The 21,165-nt window shown below is 51.1% G+C and overlaps 2 protein-coding genes across 3 annotated transcripts in view; both read left to right on the top strand.

Moving 5' to 3' along the window:
• The window catches only part of Vps45 (vacuolar protein sorting 45 homolog), a 61,234-nt gene extending 51,982 nt beyond the window's left edge, over nt 1–9,252 (top strand). For both annotated transcript variants that reach the window (XM_028856233.2, XM_028856232.2), the window contains exon 15: nt 8,904–9,252. In XM_028856233.2, the coding sequence (XP_028712066.1) occupies nt 8,904–8,991 (88 nt within the window). In that variant the 3' untranslated portion in view covers nt 8,992–9,252. The remainder of the gene's footprint in view (nt 1–8,903) is intronic.
• Nucleotides 9,253–13,108: 3,856 nt separating this feature from the next.
• On the top strand, nt 13,109–20,685 carry Plekho1 (pleckstrin homology domain containing O1). The gene is made up of 6 exons (XM_028856257.2): nt 13,109–13,217; nt 13,320–13,466; nt 16,555–16,695; nt 17,342–17,446; nt 17,817–17,918; nt 19,852–20,685. Exons 1-6 carry the CDS (start codon nt 13,191–13,193, stop codon nt 20,554–20,556), a joined length of 1,227 nt encoding a protein of 408 aa, XP_028712090.1. The 5' UTR covers nt 13,109–13,190; the 3' UTR covers nt 20,557–20,685.
• Nucleotides 20,686–21,165: the final 480 nt, after the last annotated feature.

Here is a 21,165-nt window from a genome sequence, read left to right as displayed (position 1 = left end):
GTCGGAGCCTCTGTGGCTCTTCCTTCCTCTGAATTGTTTCTCTACCCAAAGATAAACAAAAAAACACTTAATGCCCGGAGTCACATGCGTCATGGTGTGTGGAGGTCCACTCACAGGAATCCGTTTTCTCTCCACCATGTGGGTTCCCTCACTTGAACTCTGGCTATCCCTTCATCCCCTGAGCCTTCTCACAAGGTTGTGGGTTGCGGTTTTGTGTTGGACATAGTTAGGATCGTATCGTGTAGACCATTCCTACCAGGCTTACTTTGGGCAAGGAGGGAGATTTTTGACAACAGAACATGGCTGCATAGTCCAGGCTGGCCTTGGACTCATAGCTTTCTCTTTGCCTCAGTTTCCCAGAGTGCTAGGACTGCAGGTGTGAGCCACAACATCTGGGTCATATTTGATTTTGTTATTTTTGTTATATTGAAAACATTTTCAGTTGTTTACGACATTCTTTACAATAATTTTAATTTAATTAAAATGTAAAGATATGGCTTTAACCATTATAGTCAGGCATTTAGATTGTTTACATTTTAAAATACATAATGCTACAACAAATATCATGTATATAAATACAAAAAAGACCCTAGGCTTGATTATTTTTAAATGTATGCCAGTTTCAAGGATGGCTTTAAGAAATGTGAATTTGCTTAACATTTCTGGAAAGCACCTTAGTTAACTTGTGTACTAGAAAGTGTGGGATCAGCTTGATGGCTCCCATTAAGTTCTGTCCGCTTTGTAAGAAGCCTCTGCTCAGGTCGTAGCAATGTCCTGTCTTGATTATGAGGTTGTTATCTAACTGCACTCATTAGTCAGACTCATCAAATGATACCCTGAAAGTCGGAGTTTTACTCTCTGTGAATTCACTCTCAATTTTAAAATGGAAAGGTAGGCCAGGGATACAGCCGAGTGCAGGGGACCTGCCTGCATAGCAAGGCTGGGCCTCAGTCTCCAGCAGTGCGTGCGGCAGAGTCAGTCTGAGAAGCAGAGCTCTGGAGCACCAGACCGACGGGTTCCCTAGACCTGGGCACCGGATTGCTTTCCTGCTGTGTAGTGCAGTGTGGGTGAATGTCAGACCCCATGACCACCGGACCCCAGCTGGTTCTGGGGGCACACTCCATAGCAGTTCCTAAGGAGGGCAGTAGAGGGCTGGAGAGATGGCCCAGTGGTTACAAATGATACTGCTCTTAGAGAGGACCCAAGTTCAGTGCCCAGCACCCACATCAGATGATGACCTGTAACTACAGCTCAGGGGATCCAGTGTCCTCTTCTGGCCTCAATGGGCACCTGCTCTCACAGGCACGTACCTACTCACAGACACATACATAACTTGAAAAATAATAAAAATCCTTTTTAAAAAGAAACTGTAGCACAAAGGACTAAATTACAATGTGCACCTACTGTGTGCTGCACGTTACTTTAATGCAGTACACCTGTGCTCTCTGATATCGTGGTCTCCAGCCACGTGTAACTTGAGCGCTTGACCGTGGCTAGTCAGATTTGGGGTTCATTGCAAGTATAAAAGACGTTTTGAATTTCAAAGAGAAATGCAAAAAAAAAAACACCAAAATCTCTCCTTAATAATTTAAAATTTTAGGTTGATTATATGCTGTAATGGTAATCTTTAGGTATATGAGCTGAATAACTATTCATTATAATTTAATTTTTTCATCTTAGTTTTCAATGACTACTGGAACACTTTCAGTCACCCATGCATCTCACATTGTGACACTAAACACCTGCAGTTTGGGTTTTGTTCCTGGGTTTGTTTTTTGAGACAGGGTCTCTCTACACAGCCCTGGCTATCCTGGAACTCACTCTGTAGCCCAGGCTGGACTTGAACTTGAAGACCCGCCTGCCTCTGCCTCCCGAGTGCTGGGATCGAAGGCGTGCCCCACCGTGCTTGGGCCCATTTGTTCTATTTTCATACCATCCCAACGACACCGCGTTTTTGGGTGAGGAAACAGATAATAAAGAAGTCATGAATCCAGCCAGTGACGGAGCTGGAACTGAGTCCAGTTTGTCTCTCCCTGGGCACCAGAACACTCACTGAAGTAAGCGTTGGGAAGGTTTACCTGCTGTACTTTTTCAGATCCTTTGCTTTTCAATGTCACTTGTGAGGTAAGCAAAACATGAAGCCTTCTGCCCAGTGAGGAAATCATATAAAAGCGAGGAACCAGAATCATTTCATTTTAAGGTGTTTGTCAAACCAAATAAAATTGAAATCGAGATAATGAATGTGATGAATTAATGGCAGCTGATGAAGGTTTAGAAGCAGTGTAGACTTGAAGCCCAGAGGGGCTGGCACAGGCTGTCAGCAAGTGCATTACAGATCCTGCCTTAACGAGTAACACTAGAAACCTGGTCCTTCTCTTGTAACCACAGTTGGTTCAATCCCTGAATTATTTACAGAAAAATTAGGATACTATGACAGAATTTGCATTTCAAAGAGAAAGGAATCCAGACACCAGGGTTCTTCTTTGCTTTGCATCCTTTCAGGGTCCCTTTGAAAGCATCAGAACCACTGACCAGCTTTTCCTTAGTCCTGAGTACGTGTGAAATTCTGTTCAAGGTGCTGGAGAGGAAGCTGTGCTCTGTGCCCGTGCGGGCTTACATCTAACCGAAAAGTAGACACTTGGAAGGTGAAGTTGACTTTAACTAGGACTCAAACCTAAGCGTGTCTCCTGATTCTAATTTATGTATACACTAACTAAAGACAACTTTTCCCCATAAGAACAATACACAAGTCTTATATAAAAAAATAATAATACAGGGGCTGGGCAGTGGTGGCACACATCTTTACTCTCAGCACTTGGGAGACAGAGAGGCAGGAGGATCTTTGTGAGTTCGAGGCCAACCTGGGCTACAGAGCAAGTTCCAGGACAAGCTCCAAAGCTACATAGAGAAACCCTGTCTCAGGAAAAAAAAAATAGAGCTAGGGACTAGAGAGACTGCATAAGAGAGAGCACTTGTTCTTGCCTGGGACCCAGGTTCAGTTCCCAGCACCCACCTGACAGCACACAACCATCCATAACTCCTGTTCCAGAGGACCTTCTTCTGGCCTCTGCAGGCACTGCACACACATAAATAAATCTTTAAAATATTAATAATAAATACAAACCAAAATAAGGCACTAAAATATGAAATGCCACCCCAAGGGTTGCTACCGCTGTCCTGGGGCATAGTTTTTACCAGTGAACATATACACACCTTTTCCCCTGGCCTTTGGTTTTCAGATTCTGGCTCTCACTATGCAGCCCAGACTGGTCTTGAACTCTCAACCCCCCTGCCTCTGTCTCTTGAATGCTGACATTAAAGGTATATGGTGCCACACAAGCTATTTTTAAATAAAAGACAATGTATTTTCAATAAAAATACTTATCTATGCCGTTTTTATTAATGGAATCACATTGTTTGATTGACCAATCATCAGTTTTTTTTCTACATTAACAAATATTTATTATGTACCAATTTAGGAGCTATCATGAGACATATTTGACAATTTTTTTTTTGATGCAGGATCTCATGTAGCCCAACTGGCATTCAAATTGCTATATAGCTAAGGATGGCCTTTTCCCACCTCTTGGGTGCTCAGAGTACATGTGTGCACTACATACCTGTTGTAGGCAGTGCTGGGGATTGAACCCAGGGCTCAACACATACTAAGAAAGCACCTGACTGCCTCAGCAGGTCCTCAGCCCCTGACTGATCGTCTTCGTAAGTTCTCACTCTTAGAAACTGGTATAGATATCTCATGTGCATCCTTATGCACAATCCATGTGGGGTATCAGCTGAGCATGAACCAGGTGCTAGAATACTTCCTTCACTATGGATATTATCTCATCTAACCCTCCTGATCCAAGAAGTAAGGTCATTGTGATCCACCTTCCAGATGAAAACCAGGGGAATATTAAATGATTTGCTTGGCTCATCTGGGAAGTACAGAGCTGGTATTAAAGCCCTACCTTTGTGCCAGCAGCAATGTGAAGAAATGGCTGCCTAGAGGGTGTAAACATCTTAAATTTCTAACTTGCAAGTCAGAAACGGGTTTTGCTGTTGTTCTTTTTAATTGTTGTTTTTGTTTTTGTTATGTAGCACAGGCTGGCCTTGAACTCCTGATCTTCCTGCCTCTACCTCTTGAGTGCTAGGATTTTAATTCTGTTCCTATAGTTACGGTTGCTCTGACAAACGCCGTGGTCTTGGGTGTTTGCAGTGGTAAGACAGTGTGTCTGTGGGTCTGTCTTCTCCTCGCTGACTCCCTCTTGGACCTGCATGACAGATCCACAGCAGTTCTTTCCCCTGGAGTCCGTCTCCCTTGCATGGCCTGAGGACCTTTCTCCTTCCTCCCTCTGCATGTGGCGCCCAGTGAGTCCCACACGGTGCTGGACCCATCCAGAGTCCCGGTCCTTCCAGTGAGAGAAGAAATAGAGTCAAGAGCTTTGTTCTTTCTTTCCTAAGTTGTGTATCAGTAAAGATAGGAATTAGAAGCCGGGAGGCAGAGCCAGGCAGATCTCTGTGAGTTCGAGGCCAGCCTGGGCTACAGAGCGAAATCCAGAAAAGGCGCCAAAGCTACACAGAGAAACCCTGTCTCGGAAAAAAAAGAAAGAAAAGTATGTTTGGGGAGATACTGACAGATCCATCTTAAAGAGCGTACAGACAACAAAGCTGTAAAGGACCGCACGCTCTCCTGGAAAGTCACGGTTCACACTAGCATGTTAAAGATGCTGAGAAACTACACTAAAAACCTCTCCAATTGCGTGCTTATCATTTGATATTTATAAAAGAGACATAGCGTATACGTGTTAGAAAGCACACTACAGCAACGCTGAACCGTCGGCCTTACTCCAGGACTAGAACATTGGCCAGCACTCTCGTGCTCCTCTCCGCTGATAGCCCTTCTCTTCCCTGACTTTGATGCGGGAATGCGCATCTTTATCAGTAGGAAATGGATTTCTAAACAACGTTTAGTTTTGCTTGGTTTAATCACAACAGAAGCAGCGCTGCACTTCTGTCAGTAGGCATTGCCTGTAAGATCGATCTCCACCATGCTGTGGCCTTGTCCGCACATCTTTCAGTGCCGTCCCTCTGTCCTTCCGTGGACAAACCAGTCTCCTCTGGGTCTCCTGCCGCTGAAACCAGAGAGCGTCTGTTGTTTTGCTTATTTTGCTCTTGCTGTTGCTTCTTTCAAAGAGCAAAAGAAATGTGATGCAAGAGTGTCGGCTGGATGTGACGGCACTGTTTGAGAGTGTAGAAGATGATGCTTCGAGTGAGCGCTGTACGCCTGCATCCAAGGAGAGAAAACAGGGTGAACAGGATGTGCCTCTCTTCCAGGATCTCAGGCTCCAGCCAGGGAATTCAGCAAACCTCTATTGCTCAAATTAGAATATGATTAGTCCTAGGGACACGCAAGGACACAAAAAATGTGACATGTCTTTTGGAGTATCCATTTTCATATGCTTGGGAGATACGTAAAGAAGAATTAAATTAATAAAATAAAGTTAGTTGGAGCAGGAAAGTTAAAGGTTTTCAGGAAAACAGAAAACCCCAAGTGGGGTTCTGTGTGTACACCACACTTGAATTAATGCTGTTCCTTCTTACATGGTCCATAAAGACATAAAAACTACACATTTAGGTTTTTTTCATTACATTACTTAGTGTGTATAAGGAAGGGGTATGCATAGCATGGCACACGTGTGGACATTGGAAGACAACTTGTGGGCATTAGTTCTCCCTTTCCACCACGTGCATCCCAAGATCAGACTCAGGACCAGGCTCGGCATCGAGCACCGTTGCCCACAGCCACCTCACCAGCCATTTCAGCGCACACATACATCACATAATGTTAGTCCCGCGGGTCAGCCTCTCCCTCCTCCTCCCATGTAATGTCTGCCTCCGGACTCTAGTGAGAAGGATAAAGATGCTGACTTAGATCTGTACACACGTGTGTAGTGTTGTTGAAGTATTGTTTAGGAACAGTTATTCATAGGAACTGCCTAGTAATTAACAAAACATTAATGCTCTGAGCGTTGGTTTCTGCTGTTACTAGAGACTAGAAAGTAAAGACGATACCAAGCATTTTAAAAGGACTGATTTTTTTGTTTGTTTGTTTGGTTGGTTTTTGATTTTTCGAGACAGAGTTTCTCTGTGTAGTTTTGGTGCCTTTCCTGGATCTCGCTCTGTAGCCCAGGCTGGCCTCGAACTCACAGAGATCCACCTGCCTCTGCCTCCCGGGTGCTGGGATTAAAGATGTGCGCCACCACCGCCCGGCTAATTTTTGTTTTGTGTTTGCCTGCATGTATGCAGAGGCATCGGAATCCCTGGAATTGGAGTGACAGATGTTTGTGAGTCATTGTGTGGGTGCTGGGAACTGAACCCAGGACTTCTGGAAGTGCTCTTAGCCGCTGAGCCGTCTCTAGCCCAGTGCCTGCTTTTCTGTGTGTGTTTTCCAGGTTTGCTTTCCCAGAGTCAGCCTCCTCGCTCCCCCTTCCATCTGCAGAGCTGGGAAAGCACCTGGTGACGATAGCACAGACTGAGAGCAGCAGAGCTGGCCGTCAGTCAGTCCAGCGCTGGCTGTTTATGCCGCACACCCCGCCCGCCCAGATGTGCTTGTGTATCTGGCTCCGACAGCCCTTAAGCCAGGGCTCATCACTGCGGTCCTGCGCACATGTAGTTCAATGCAGGTCACAGTCATGCTCAGTTTATTAAATTGAATTTAACTGAACTGGATTGGATTCTAGCTCCACACAAGATTTTTTAGTTTGTTTTTAGGTGAGATTGATTTTTTTAAAATCTAGACAAGAAAAGGCATTCTTTTTGTCTCATTGTTTTTAAACATAGTCTAAATTTAGGATACAGCTACCAATATGTTCGTTGCCCATAATTTTTAAGCATTCTGAGCAATGACTCATCAAAGTCCCTAAATAGATATTTGAAAAGTCACAATAGCCCTGGGAAACAAAATTAGGTTTGGCAAATACCGTGTTTTCTCTTTGCAGTCAGATCTACTGATCTACATGGGAGAAGTGTGGTGTATAATTTTAGCAGGGTTATTTTCCCTTCATACTAGAGTTGAAAATGAGCAAAGATCACCTGACCGGTTCCTATAGGGCACCCAGCACAGTTTCCTTCTTACTAGACACCATTTGCCGGAGCCTTTCCAAATGGCAACACTGCCTCCTCTCCTGACCCTGGCTCAGTGTCCTCTGGTATTTCCAGTCCAGTGGTGAGGAAGGCCGACTCCCACTTTCTCCCCCAGGGTACCCTTGAGCAGGGAGAAGTGAGAAATGTGTAGATAGAAATATGGAGGAGAGAGACAGAAACACAGGATAGCCTCAGGAGGGCCTGGGTCAAAACCCACCAGCCCGTTCTGTCTCTGCTAAAGGGCTTTTAAAGGAATGCCAAGGGGTGGAGCAAAAGACGTTGGAGCCGCGCACATGGTCCAGCCATCCCCTAATGCAGCCCTGCTGTGTAAGGCAAGCTCAGATCTCACTAGGAAACCTTTGTGGCCCCACACAGTGGCTGATAGGTGAGGCCAGACAGAGGCATCTGTTCCAGTGGGAGATAAACAAGCCTGGGTTCTACTCCTCCCCTTCATTCTTTGTCTGTGATGGAGTCTGGAATTTAAATCTCCCAGGCCCCAGAATCTCCCAGGCTGAACTGTAAAGCAGTAACGAGGCGCCTCCCAGTCTCTCTGCTGTAGACCTGTGTCTTGAGTCTTGAGCATGCTTACAAAGGCCATCAAAACAACCCTCGTGTTAGAGGGAAGCACCCCTCGCCAGTGGGCGAGGACTAGTTAATTCGTTTACTCAGCTTACTTTTGGGTGGCTTTACCAAGCCCCGCAGAAGTGGCCGAGTTAAACTCTCCAGCTTAAGCAGCCCTGTCTAATGTGACAGGCGACGACCAACACCCAAGGCTGGCCTCGGACCTCTCCAGGCGTGTTGTGACACACACAGGGGTTTTTTAGGAAGATTTTAAAGAGGAAAGAGTATCCAATAGGATAAAAATCTGTATTTTAGGAAACTACAGATAATAGGTGCTAACAGAACATGCCTAAGGCGGCAGTTCTCAACCTGTGGGTCGCAACCCCCACAGGGGTCACATATCAGGTATCCGGCATATCAGATATTAACATTACCATTCATAACAGTAGCAAAATTATAGTTCTAAAGTAGCAACAGAACAACTTTATGGTTGGGGGTCATCACAACAGGAGGAGCTGTATGAAAGGGTCAGAGCATTGGGAAGGCTGAGAAACCACTGTCCTAAGGTAATACATAAAACCCTGCCTTTAAAAGACCTGGGGTCCTGTAATTTCTTTCTAAAGTTCCAGTGGGTAGGGGCACTTGCTGCCAAGCTTGATGACCTGAGTTGACGCCTACAAGTTGTCCTCTGACTTGCACCTGAACAGTGCAGCCATGTGAGGTACGACAGCTTATAATCTCACCACTTAGAAGGCTGAGAGAAAAGGGTTCTATGAAGCCAGCCTGGGGGGACACAGCTCCAGGTCAGCCATGGCACAAAATCCTGTCCAAAAAAACCAGGAAAATTGTGAGCCAGGCAAGGCAGTGGCGCACGCCTTTAATCCCCAGCACTGAGAGGCAGAGGCAGGAGGATCTCTGTGAGTCTGTGGCCAGCCTGGTCTACAGAGCAAGTTCCAGGATAGCCAGGGCTACACAGAGAAACCAAAAACAAAATAAAACACAGTAAGGTGCATAAAGGCCTTGTCAGTCCTCGGAGCCTGAATGTTTTGTCCAGCATGCCTCTGCTCAGCACACAGCAGCAGGCCAGGACTTCTCCAGCTCTACCCAGGTTTTCTACCCAGTTCGGTGCCATGAGAGTGATGCTCTATTTTGGTGGGGCTTTTGCTTTTCTGCGGACTAACCTGGAATCTCTGTGTCAGTTTCCTAGAGGAGGTCCTGGCTTCTGGGCTGCACAGCCGCACCAGAGAGAGCTCACAGGCCGCCTCGAGGTCAGCAAGCAGAAGATGAGACGGCAATGGAGACCATCGTCACCGTCGTCGTCGTCGTCATCGTCGTCCAGAAGAGCACAGCCTCCCTCTTGGCCCGGCCTCAGCCCTGCCCTGCTGACCGGGGGGCTCAGAAGGGCTTGTGTGTGTTGTAACTCACACCAGGTCACCCCAATTCCCGAACTGCTGGCGCAGAAGTTGGGACTGCTGAGATGATGAGCCCGTCCCAGCCCACCTGTGATTCTGTATCAAATAAATATGTTCTTTGTGTATTTGACAGCAAGTCACTGTGGTGTCTGATGGGCTTTCCTGAGGTCATTCTTGAGAAATGGGGTTGTCAGAGATAAGAGGGATTCAGAAAGTCATGAGCAAGTGAAGTTCTGAGTGGCATGATCCAGCCATGTTAAGGACCATGGAATTAGACCTCTGGGAAGTTGGCAAAGTCTTTCCCTCAGATCAGAAAGGCAAGTCCTTCCTCCGTCCAAGTGTTCTAGCAAGACTGACCACTAAAAAAAAAATAGCAACTGCAGCTTCCTCCTCCAGGACGAGACAGCCCCCTACACACACACACACACACACACACACACCGCCAGCTGAGACTAGCTACCCTCCCGAGACAGTACTCAGTGCTCAGAGGTTCCAGGTCACAGTACCACTGCTCCCTCAGAGTGCACACTGGCCGCCCGCCTGGCCCAGCTTTTCTGAGCCTGTGTGTGTCTGCCCCAGGAAGGCTTCCAGACAGAACACAGTCCTCATCTCCTGTGCAGCTCAGTCCTGCACACTCATTTCTTTGGAAATGCTGTGGTTGAGAACCCATGTAGGGTTGCAATAAGAATTCAGTCTGCAGATGCTGGGCGGTGGTGGCGCTCGCCTTTAATCCCAGCACTCGGGAGGCAGAGGCAAGTGGATCTTTGTGAGTTCGAGGCCAGCCTGGTCTACAAAGTGAGATCCAGGAAAGGCGCAAAGCTACACAGAGAAACCCTGTCTCGAAAAACAAAAAACAAAAAACAAAAAACAAAAAACAAAAACAAAAAAAAAAAAGAAAAGAATTCCGTCTGCAGGGACAGGAGTGATTCTGTTTGATTTCTTTGAGGCTCATTCATACGCTGAGACTTGAGATGGTGTTATACTATCCAATGAGGACACAGCCTGTACCCACAGCATGTTTACTTATACCAGAGCAAATGAAAACTCTGGTCTTAGTTTTTCCTCTCCTGAAAGTGGTAAAAAGTGATGATATCAATAACGGCAGGATATTAAGGTGTCCTCACCTAAGTGGAGCAGGAGCGCCACAGCACAGTCCCTCCTGGTTCTCTGTGGAGTGCATTTTTAAAGTTTTAAGATTATGTGTGTGTTTTCGTGTGTCCCTATCCATATACGTGTATGTGCGCGCGCATGCATGTGGGTGTGGGTACCCCTTTAGACCAGAATAGGACATCCAATCTCCTGGAGCTGGAGTTACAGCGTGCCCAGTGTGGGTGCTGGGAACTGAACTCAGGTCCTCTGCAAGAGCAGCAAGCACTCTTAACTGCTGAGCCATCCCTCCAGCCCCTTCTATGTTGATAAGTATTCTCTAGCATCATTCAAATTTATGCCATAGTTATGTGACCAATGTTAGAAATATTGGTCTTTTTGTGGCAGGCTCAGTTTCTTCATCCATAGAGTGAAAACAATCAGTGCCTTCCTTCCTCAGGTTTAAATACAGAGATATAGTTCAGTATTTACAGAGCTAATTCTGTTATTACTGCTCCTTTTTTCTTATAAAAAACCATTTTAATGAAGGACATATGCTTTTACTAACCTTCTCTCCCATAGATCAAAATGCCCTGGTCAAAGCACCAATCCTATTTTAAAATAGGACTTTAAAGTCAAGGATATTTGTTTTTAAATGACAACTCAGATATTTCTGCCCAGTAAACTTGCAAGCAGCTATTCACAAGATGTTACCTGATCATTTCTGTCTTTCCCCCCTAAGTGGAGCTACTTATAAAATGTTCAACTGCAGGGTACAGCTTTGGGTGGTGCTGTCTTAGAGGCAGACACCTCAGGAGTCCTCCCAGGATCTTAGCTCCCTAGAGAAACTGGCTCATTATTTGTGTGTGTGTGTGTGTGTGTGTGTGTGTGTGTGTGTGTGTGTGTGTGATAGTGTTGAGCACACTGAGTGCTATAAAAATGTGTAAAGAAAGCCAGAAGTGCTTATTTCTCACTTAAGCACTGGTCTCTGGAAACAGCCCCACTTAGATCCAAATTCAGGTGCCATGAGGTTCACCTGGCGAGAGAAGGCCGCGTTAGAGGAAACCAGGGGGGAAGCTGGCAGATGGGAATGTCCAGTGCCAAGACCAAGAAGCAAAGGTGAGGAAGAAGGCCAGGGCGAGCTTCCTAATAGTTCCGGCTACTGGGAGGGAGGAGCCGGGAGGGATGGGGACCAGCCAGAGATTTATGTAACATCTCAAGACACAGACAGGCAGCGAGGCCCTGCAGCCCACAGGCATCTGCTCGAGAATCTGAAAATTACTTCGGTTATTTTTTACGGGTCCCTCTGCCTGATGTTTCTCAAAGCACTAGCTCCTGCCTGGTGCTGTGCAGAGAGCTGGCGTCTTGCACACCAGGGATACTCTAGTATCTGTAGACTAAATGAAAGCTCCTGGGAGGAAACAGGGCAAAGTCATGGATTTCTTCTGCCCCCCTGAGCCAGAATCTACCCTTCTATTTCCTCCTTGCAGAGCTGGCAATGGAGCTACTGCCCCTCCTGGATGCCAGGCAAAGAGATCTACCACTGAGCCACACCCCCACCCCCTATTCAAACGATGTAAATCAGGTGGAGACAGGAGGATTAGCAGATCAAGGCCAGCCTCACCTATGTAGTGAGTCTGAAAGCAGCCTGGGCTGTGTAAGACCTTGTCCAAAACAAAGACAAAAAACTGTCCATCCAAACCATTCTTAAATGCCCAGCCAACAAGTTCCCAGAAGCTCCTGTAGGCTAATTTCCCCAGCTATATCACTGGCACATTTTGCTTCCTCATACAGTCTGCATTTTCTCACTTTTCCCCTCACCTTTTAAACAGGACAGTACCAAACTGAGATGGGGAGATGGGAAGGGGATAGTCTAGGGAGTGCGCTCTATGTGTACAAAGTCTAAAAGGTACAGTGGAGTCAAAAAACCTACATTCTAATTCATGTGACAGTAGCGTGTCAATCTGAGCACGTCATTTGCCGTGATCATTTCCTAGTGGGTAATATTCTCATTCTATATGCCTTACAAAATGGTACTCAGCCTTTTTAACTGCCAAAATAAGAGTATTTTGACAGGATAGAGTTCTGTACCCACCTGAAAGAGAAATCAATTACTAGTAAGTACGGCTAGTAAGGAAAACCTTACAGGATTGGGAAGGAAGATGGATCTGAGGTTCGTTCTTGACAGATTCCAAAAAAAAAGCCCAAACATCCTCCATGCTTCCAACCGCAAACTTACCAACACTTCATCTTGAACGTTTCTGGGAAAAGGTTATTTGCCCTGCTCTGTGCCAGGGATCTTTACTCAGTTCGTGGTGGTTGTGTTTACCATAGACCAGGTAAGAGGTTTATTAGCTTAGTGTCTGGTAGTAATTGGCCCTAGACGACACCCCTTGGGTCCTCCGGGGCTTCCACGGGTCCGCTCGCCCTCCTCCGTGGACCCGGCAGGGGGACGGCGACGGCGGAGTGGTGAGGCAAGCCGTCCTCAAACTTGGGCTCCCGCCCGGCCCCGTCACCAACCCGGGGCTCCGAAGGGCTCGCGGGCCTCCCCGCCGCTGCACGCGCGTTCACCGCAGGCCTCGCGGGGCGCTCACGGCCGCCCGCCCGCCCCGGAGTAGGTCGAGCGCCGGAGCCTGCCGGAGCCCCGCTCGCCCGAGTCGGTGGTGGGTCGGAGCCGGCCGCTCGCCCGCCGCGCCTGGGCTCCCGCGCGCTCGCCACGCCTCGGGCCCGCCCCCACCGCCGCGCCTCCCGGTTATCCGCTCGCGCCTCCGCCGGGCGCCGGGTCGGAAACAAAGGCGGGGGCGGGGAGCGCACGGCGGCGGCGGCGGCGGCGCCGCGGTCCGCCCTTCATTCGGAGCCCGCGACGTCAGCGGCGGCGGCCGGGCCCGGGCGGCGGGGGCGGGCATGGGCGGCGGGGGCGGCGGGGGCCCGGCCTGCGGCTAGTGCGAGCCGCCGAGCGAGCCGCGGGCGCGGCCGCCCGATCCCGCCATGAAGAAGAGCGGCTCCGGCAAGCGGGTGAGTGCGCGGCGCGCGGACAATGGGGCCGGGGCCGGGCGGGGGCCGGGGAGGGCGCGGGGACCCCGCCTGAGCCGCCGCTCCGCGTCTCGCCCCGGCCAGGGGCCTCCGGATGGAAACCAGCATTCTGCGGCGCCCGAGAAGGTCGGCTGGGTCCGGAAATTCTGCGGGAAAGGGATTTTCAGGGAGATTTGGAAAAACCGCTATGTGGTGCTGAAAGGCGACCAGCTCTACGTCTCCGAGAAGGAGGTAGGTGGGCGCCCTTGCCCGAGCCGTCCGGACCCGGTCCCCGCTCGCCCCGCCTCCCTCTCTGCAAGTTCAGGGGTCGCCAAAGTCCTGTGTCTGCAGAGAAAAGTCACCCCCCGAGTGAGTGACTTTCCCCGAGTGGGAATTCGGAGTTTACTTATCTATGCGCCTTCGCGGACGCCGTGCTCAGAAGTTCTGACCGTCCGCTGCCTCTTACCCTATTCCTGGCCCCCCGAAACCCGGGTTTTTTTTTCTGTTGGAACGCACTGGTCACCTTGTCCCTCGCCCCTTCCTGCCACCCCAGCCCACCACCCTTTCCATTCCTGTCTGTAGCAGGGGGCATATGTAGGTCTCCTGAGAAGCAGGGCACCCCAAATCATAGGAAACACACACTGGAGTCCGTCCCTGGGACCTGGCGTGGAGTAGCTGGGAATGCCAGATTTTTGTAGGAGCCGGCGTCCTGAACCAGGCCTGTTCCTCACCTTCCACTTCACTTAAAGAGAAAAAGAAGGGGGGGGGGGACACACACAAACAACGAAGAACTCATATTCTGTCCAGCTTTATTTGTAGAGTCGGGGAATGGAGTTGGGACTGTGAGTGCCCGTGCGAGCGCGTGTGGCTTTGACTCTGTCGCTGAGCATGAAACCACACAGCCCACACTGGGTCAGAATCTAAAGCCGGGTCCTGGAATCCGGACCCCTTCCCCCTTTTTGTAAAGCCCTGACTCTTGAATCACTAACAGGGATGCCGAGAAGCCCAACTTGCTTCCCGGGGACTTTCTACAGAGCACGGTAGACTGTGTCCCCTTAGACGGGCCCTTCCCCCAGACAGACCGGGAAGTCCTCCTCAGTTCTAACCTCTTCTGCTTTCGGTACTAGACACTTGCGTTCTGCCGCTCTCTTGGGGTAAGGAGAGCCTTTTATGGTGTTGAAGCAGACACCCTGGCAGCCCGAGAGAAGTACTCATCTGAAAACTGTACTGAGACAAGCCGAGAACTGAGTAGTGCAGAGCCGGTGAGGGCCCTCTGGAAGGGGCCCAGACATAACGGCTGGGGAGGCTTAGGAGCCAGCTGAGGGGAGACTGGGGAGACTCTGCTTTGAAGGGTCGCTGCTACCCAGTCAGTCCCACCTCCTACAGGGAGTTCTCGCCACAATTTTCCTGCTTTCTACTTCTGTTTATTTAAAAAAGCAGCAGCAAGTGTCACGGTGTCTTCCCTGAGCTTCATAATGCCAGGAAACAGCGTGAGCGATCAGGAAGGGCTTCCTACATGGCAGGGGAACCGAGGACAGTGAAAGGCTAAGCAAACTAAACAAACCCCCTCCCTTTTCTTGGCTTGTATTTGTCCGAAAGGCAGAACCTGGGGACAGAAGTGCATGGTTAATTGGTTAATAAACCTGTGTGTGAAGGGGGGATGCAGAGCAGAGAGAGGAGAGGATGACCTCAGCCTAGAGTGTCTGCGGTCCTCTGAGTCAGGAGCATCTGCCTAGCCCTGGGGCCAGATGCCCCCGACTGGGAAGGGCATCGGGAAAAGGGACCTTAATCCAACCATCTGTGGTCAGCGGGCTGGGCGAAGCTGCCAAAAGACACGGTGTGTTCTACCCGGAAAGAAAAGCTACAACAAACCACTAGATTGAAGGTGTAAACACCAAAAGCATCGAATATTTGCAATTTACGTGGTGATGGGAAAGAGAAAACGTCCCCAACCATTCCACAGTTTCCTTGGGAAAGCAGGGTCTCCCACAACTTCCTCCACTAGAGAAGCCCTTCCATGTGTGTTGTGGATCATTCCCCACTCTCCAAGGGCACCCTCGAAGAGGGCCGGGGTGTCTTCCGGTCAAGGGTCAGATAGAGGAACAGATCCACACCGTCAAGTGACTTCATGATAGAGGAAGTTGGGTGGAAAGCGATGCTGAGTACGTCTGAGGACCACGAGAAGAAGGAAGATGTAGTCAGAAATGAGACTTGGGGAATTTGGTGTGAGGAAGAGACAGAATACAGTAGGGAACAATGTGCCGGTGGCGTTCGTCTCTTCTGGGCACTGGCATTTACTTATTCCACCTCCTGCCTCACCCAGTCTCCTCCCCATGCCCTTCCTAACCTCTGCCAATGCCTCCTGCTCCCAGAGTGCCTTATCAGCCATGTCCCAGCCAGGAGAGCTCCCTCCCTTCCCTTGGGAAACAGAACAAGTGAGTCGTGTGTGTGTCTCCCCTCCCCTCCCCGGCTGCACACACCCAGCTCTTTCCTCTCCAAGCTTTCTGGTCCCTGCTGATAGTCTCTCTGGGGAAGAAGCCAGAGAGGAGGGCCCCACATCCCAGCCTGGGTTCCCGTGAATTGTTCTTGAATGTTCCTTGTGGCAGCTTGTCCGCCCATGTCCACCATAATGTATAAGGTCACTTCCCAGACAAAAGCCCAGGAGCCCTAAAACGGGGAGAACCCTAGAGAGCCACGCCTTGCCAGACAAATGGAGACGGACGAATGTGCCCTCCGCTCCCCACAGCACATGGGATCCACAGATCAACTGTAGGCTGGCCGAAGTCTGCCAAGGGAAACATGGGCTCCTTCAACACGTGTGCTCAGTGTCAGCTTTTACCCGGGAAACATGACTGACTCGTTCCTGGCATATTCCCAGCCAAGCAGAAGAGGGTGGCTGGGCTGCTCATCAGGAAGAGTCCCCCATAATGTCCCACTTTAGAAGGGGGAGCAGGTGGGAAGGAGCCCTAGTGAACTGTAATATTCCCTCAGGCCAGCAGCCCTTTGTTGTTCCAGATGTTAGCCGTCTTTTTCAGCTTCCCCTGGACTGTTAATGGCCACTCGCGTCTTCCTTACCTGGGATGGTGGGATCAGCCCATTCACCATGTCCCTTTAAGGACTTGTAAAGCTACGTCCTTCAGAACCAGAGTGAGGGTCATGGGTAGAGGGAGACTCTGGAGTAGTAGCTTGTAGGGCAAGGGGGTGAAACAGAATCCCACACAAGGACTTGGTTCTTAGCCCCGTCCCCAGATACACACCGTGGGTGGGATGGCTTCCTTTTGCTTCCTTCAGGAACAGAAGCAGGGTAATTTTATCCTGTCACACCCCAAACCTCCCCTAGGTAAAAGATGAGAAAAATATCCAAGAGGTGTTTGACCTGAGTGACTATGAGAAGTGTGAAGAACTCCGGAAATCCAAGAGCAGAAGCAAGAAAAACCACAGCAAGTTCACCCTAGCCCGATGCAGACAGCCGGGTACCACGGTATGTCTGGGGCCTGGCTGGCTGGGCAGGGGCCATCCCTGCAGGATCTCCCTCTGCGAGGCCCAGAACGGCCCCCAGAAGTGTTCTTCCTCTGGCTTTTACTGTTTAACTGGAGAATATTCTGTTCATTCCCTTCCCTCCAGGCAGGCCAGCTGTAAACCTCTTCAGCCATAAAGATATCCCTCTTCCTACTCCACCCTTCCCTGCTTTACAACACACACACACACACACACACACACACACACACACACACACACAACCCTACTGTGTATACACACATATTCTCTTGGAAGAATGGTCCTTGTGCCCAGTGGGTGGTTGAAGTTCAAGGGAACCCAGGGAAGCCATGCTTGTCACATTCTGTGTCTTTGGACATTTAAAGATCGTTAGTACCTAAGCTCTGTCTGCAGCAGCAAGTTCAAATCCAGTGTCCCTCTTAGCTCTTCCTCGATCGTTCCCAAAACAACCTGTGCACTTTGCAGGAACAGACTCTGGGTTTCTTTCAGTCATTCATGATTCCAGGAGCAGAACCGCTCTGTCCAGGAGCTGGGTGTGAGGGAATGAGATTAGAATATCTTTTTCTTTGGGGGGAGGATTATAACTTATTTGTAAAGCCTTAGCTAAAGCAAGAACGTTCCCCTCACAGGCACCCAACCTGATCTTCCTGGCAGTGAGTCCTGAAGAAAAGGAGTCATGGATCAATGCCCTGAGCTCGGCCATCACCAGAGCTAAGAACCGCATCTTGGATGAGGTCAGGGCCCTGTTGTGTGGAAGGGGGTACTAGGGCAGAAAGCGAGCTGTGACTCACTAGAGGAGGGGGGGTGTTTTGTGGGGCCCTTTAATTGCCCCACTCTACTCTCTCTGCTTCTTTAAAGGCCTTGTGCTCCCCCCCACCCCCACCCCCAGTCTTCTCTCTGAAGTCTTTTTCTCTGCTCATTCGTCCTCTCCAGCGTCCTGATGCCTGAGCTAGCCTTGGGTCAGCTGTGTCCATAAATCCTTTTGCCTGTGGCCCTGCTGAGGAATAGTTGGTTGGATGGCTCATTTCCCAGTCCAGGCATGTTAGGGTTGCCCACTTGGGACAGTCCTAAAGAAACCCCGGGACTCACAGCGCATCTCTTCAGGTCACCGTTGAAGAGGACAGCTACCTTGTCCATCCTACTCGAGACAGAGCGAAGATCCAACACTCCCGCCGCCCTCCCACGCGGGGACACCTCATGGCTGTGGTATGTAAAAGTGCAAGAAAGCAAACACTGCCCAGGGGCCAGTTCTATGTCAGTCCATCTCAGCTGTGAACAAGCAGGGACATTTGTAGGAGGCCTCCTGATCCGAGGATCAGAGGCTCAGGCCTGCGCGCCCTCCATCCCTGCCTCATCCCCCGAATCAAAAGGACTTACTCAGCACCTGCCCTGAGTCAGCCGTCTGTTCTCAATAACTTCTGAGGAAATGAGAAATGCCCCAGGAAAGTGAAAAACAGAAGTGCTGTGTGCAGTGGTAGCTGCTGCTGTGTGGTGGCTGGCCACCCTGTGAGTGACGGTAAATGCCACCTGCCCCACAGCAAAGCCTCCGCTGAAGGACATGGTCGTTTCTCGCATTCAGCCATGCTCCTGCTCCTGCTCAGGGAGAAGCTGTCGCCTGCAGGAGGAAGAACCCAGGCCTTGGATTTAGCAGACCCGTGGTCTCTAGAGCTGCCTGGCTGTGAGAAATGGTCAGAACCACACATGCGCAGCAGCATAAAAGTCCTGACCTCCCTTCACCACTGCTAAGTTACAGCATTTGAGAAATAAGAGAGCAATGTCTGTTACCAGGCAAGGATTCAGAGTTCAGACATCAGCGCAGGCTAAGGTGTGTGGCCAAGAGGGTGTGAGTAGAGCATCCTGCTTCTGTCTGTGTGTATACCTTACTGTGAACGTGGGGGGGCATCCCCTGCGATGCTAGAGTCCGCAGTACAGAAGCAGACCCTTCTCGGGAAGCCTGGAGCAGAGCAGGAGAAGATACGTTACAGGAAAGCAGAAGAGAGGACTTTCAATCATCATCAAAGGATCCAAATAGCAAAGTGGGGGGCTCAGTCGGGAGTGGAGGACTCAGTCGGGAGTGGAGGACTCAGGAGTGGAGGACTCAGTCGGGAGTGGAGGACTCAGTCGGGAGTGGAGGACTCAGTCGGGAGTGGAGGACTCAGTCGGGAGTGGAGTGGAGGACTCAGTCGGGAGTGGAGGACTCAGTCGGGAGTGGAGGACTCAGTCGGGAGTGGAGGACTCAGTCGGGAGTGGAGGACTCAGGAGTGGAGGATCAGTCGGGAGTGGAGGATCAGTCGGGAGTGGAGGACTCAGTCGGGAGTGGAGGCCAGTCGGAGTGGAGGACTCAGTCGGGAGTGGAGTGGGAGGACTCAGTCGGGAGTGGAGGACTCAGTCGGGAGTGGAGGACTCAGTCGGGAGTGGAGGACTCAGTCGGGAGTGGAGGACTCAGTCGGGAGTGGAGGACTCAGTCGGGAGTGGAGGACTCAGTCGGGAGTGGAGGACTCAGTCGGGAGTGGAGGACTCAGTCGGGAGTGGAGGACTCAGGAGTGGAGGACTCAGTCGGGGAGTGGAGGACTCAGTCGGGGATGTGGAGGACTCAGTCGGGAGTGGAGGACTCAGTCGGGAGTGGAGGACTCAGTCGGAGTGGAGGACTCAGTCGGAGTGGAGGACTCAGTCGGGGGAGGGGAGTGGAGGGTCAGGGGGGGGGGGGGTGGGGAGTGGAGGGAGGTCAGTCGGGAGTGGAGGACTCAGGGGAGTGGGGACTCAGTGGAGTGGAGGACTCAGTCGGGGAGTGGAGGACTCAGTCGGGAGTGGAGGACTCAGTCGGGAGGAGTGGAGAGGGGGGAGTCGGGGGGGGGGGGGGGGAGGACTCAGTCGGGAGTGGAGGACTCAGTCGGGAGTGGAGGATCAGTCGGGAGTGGAGGACTCAGTCGGGAGTGGAGGACTCAGGAGTGGAGTGGAGGACTCAGTCGGGAGTGGAGGACTCAGTCGGGAGTGGAGGACTCAGTCGGAGTGGAGACTCAGGAGTGGAGCACTCAGTCGGGGGTGGAGCACTCGGTCGGGGAAGGCGAGCTGAGGAAAGAGACCACATCTTGCACTCATCATTCATAAGCTAGTGATCCCTTCTCCCACACTCTCCCAGGCTTCGACCTCTACCTCAGATGGGATGCTGACGTTAGACCTGATCCAAGAGGAAGACCCTTCCCCTGAGGAGCCAGCCTCCTGTGCTGAGAACTTTCGGGTGGATCTGGACAAGTCTGTGGCCCAACTGGCCGGCAGTCGACGGAGAGCGGACTCCGACCGGATCCAGCCCTCTTCACACCGGGCAAGCAGCCTTTCTCGGCCTTGGGAAAAGCCAGACAAGGGAGCGACCTACACCCCGCAAGCCCCGAAGAAGTTGACCTCTACAGAGAAGGGCCGCTGTGCCTCCCTGGAGGAGATCCTGTCTCAGAGGGACACTGCCCCAGCCCGCCCTGTCCACCTGCGAGCTGAGGAATCCCCAGCCCCCGACCCCGCCCAGCCGGGGCAGCTGTCCCGGATCCAGGACCTAGTAGCCAGGAAACTGGAGAAGACTCAGGAGCTGCTGGCCGAGGTCCAGGGACTGGGAGATGGCAAGCGGAAGGCCAAGGACCCCCCCCAGTCTCCACCCGATTCTGAGTCGGAGCAGCTGCTGCTGGAGACAGAGAGGCTGCTGGGAGAGGCCTCGTCCAACTGGAGCCAGGCAAAGAGGGTGCTGCAGGAAGTCAGGGAGCTGAGAGACCTGTACAGACAGATGGACCTGCAGACCCCCGACTCCCACCTCAGACAGACCTCCCAGCACAGTCAATACCGGAAGAGCCTAATGTGAAGGAGGGGGCAGGTCTGGAATTGGGGGGTGGGGCACAGACTCTATATCTCCAAATGTTGCAGGATAAAGCTTTTTTTATTTACCTCAATCAAAAAAAAAAAAAAAAATCAAGCTCATTGCTCTTGCTGATGCCTGACCTGCTGTGGCATTTCCCTACCAACTCCCCTAGACAACTCCCTGGTCAGAGAGTTTTCCCGGTCACCTTGGAGAAGGTGAGCCCTGAGGCCCAAGGCTCACCACACAGCCTGCTCACTGTGCACAGGCCAGCTGCTCCCAGGCCCAGGAGGGAAGGGATGCGGATGCACATGGCGGCGGCGGCGGCGGCGCCGGCTGGGCTCGAGTGTGCTGAGGAAGTCGTTTCCTCGGATGCCCCACTCCAGGTTGTTATTCAGAGGGTGAAATTTCAGCTGTGCAGCTGGAGTTCTCGGGACCCGGGGGCCGGTGCCACCTGTCCATGCCATAAGAGAAGTGAAATTTACCCGGCCCGGAGGAGGATATGTGGAATTCACACTGGCCTCTCACCACGGTGTGTGTGTGGGGGGGGGGGGGGGTCGCTGAGGCTGAGGCGGAGCTGGGTGGCACAGTGGTCGGTCCCCTAGCCTGTGCCAG

This window comes from Peromyscus leucopus, chromosome 6 (assembly GCF_004664715.2).
Source record: "Peromyscus leucopus breed LL Stock chromosome 6, UCI_PerLeu_2.1, whole genome shotgun sequence".
Taxonomy (NCBI): Eukaryota; Metazoa; Chordata; class Mammalia; order Rodentia; family Cricetidae; genus Peromyscus; species Peromyscus leucopus.
Note: the sequence above shows the minus strand (reverse complement) of the source record. Positions and strands in the feature narration are given on the sequence as shown.

Excerpts from the sequence above, each read along its gene's own strand:
- Plekho1 (XM_028856257.2), top strand. The coding sequence starts at position 13,191 with ATGAAGAAGAGCGGCTCCGGCAAGCGG. Across the intron at positions 13,467-16,554 it reads TCTACGTCTCCGAGAAGGAG|GTAAAAGATGAGAAAAATAT; the intron begins GTAGGTGGGCGC and ends AACCTCCCCTAG. Across the intron at positions 17,919-19,851 it reads GGGGACACCTCATGGCTGTG|GCTTCGACCTCTACCTCAGA; the intron begins GTATGTAAAAGT and ends ACACTCTCCCAG.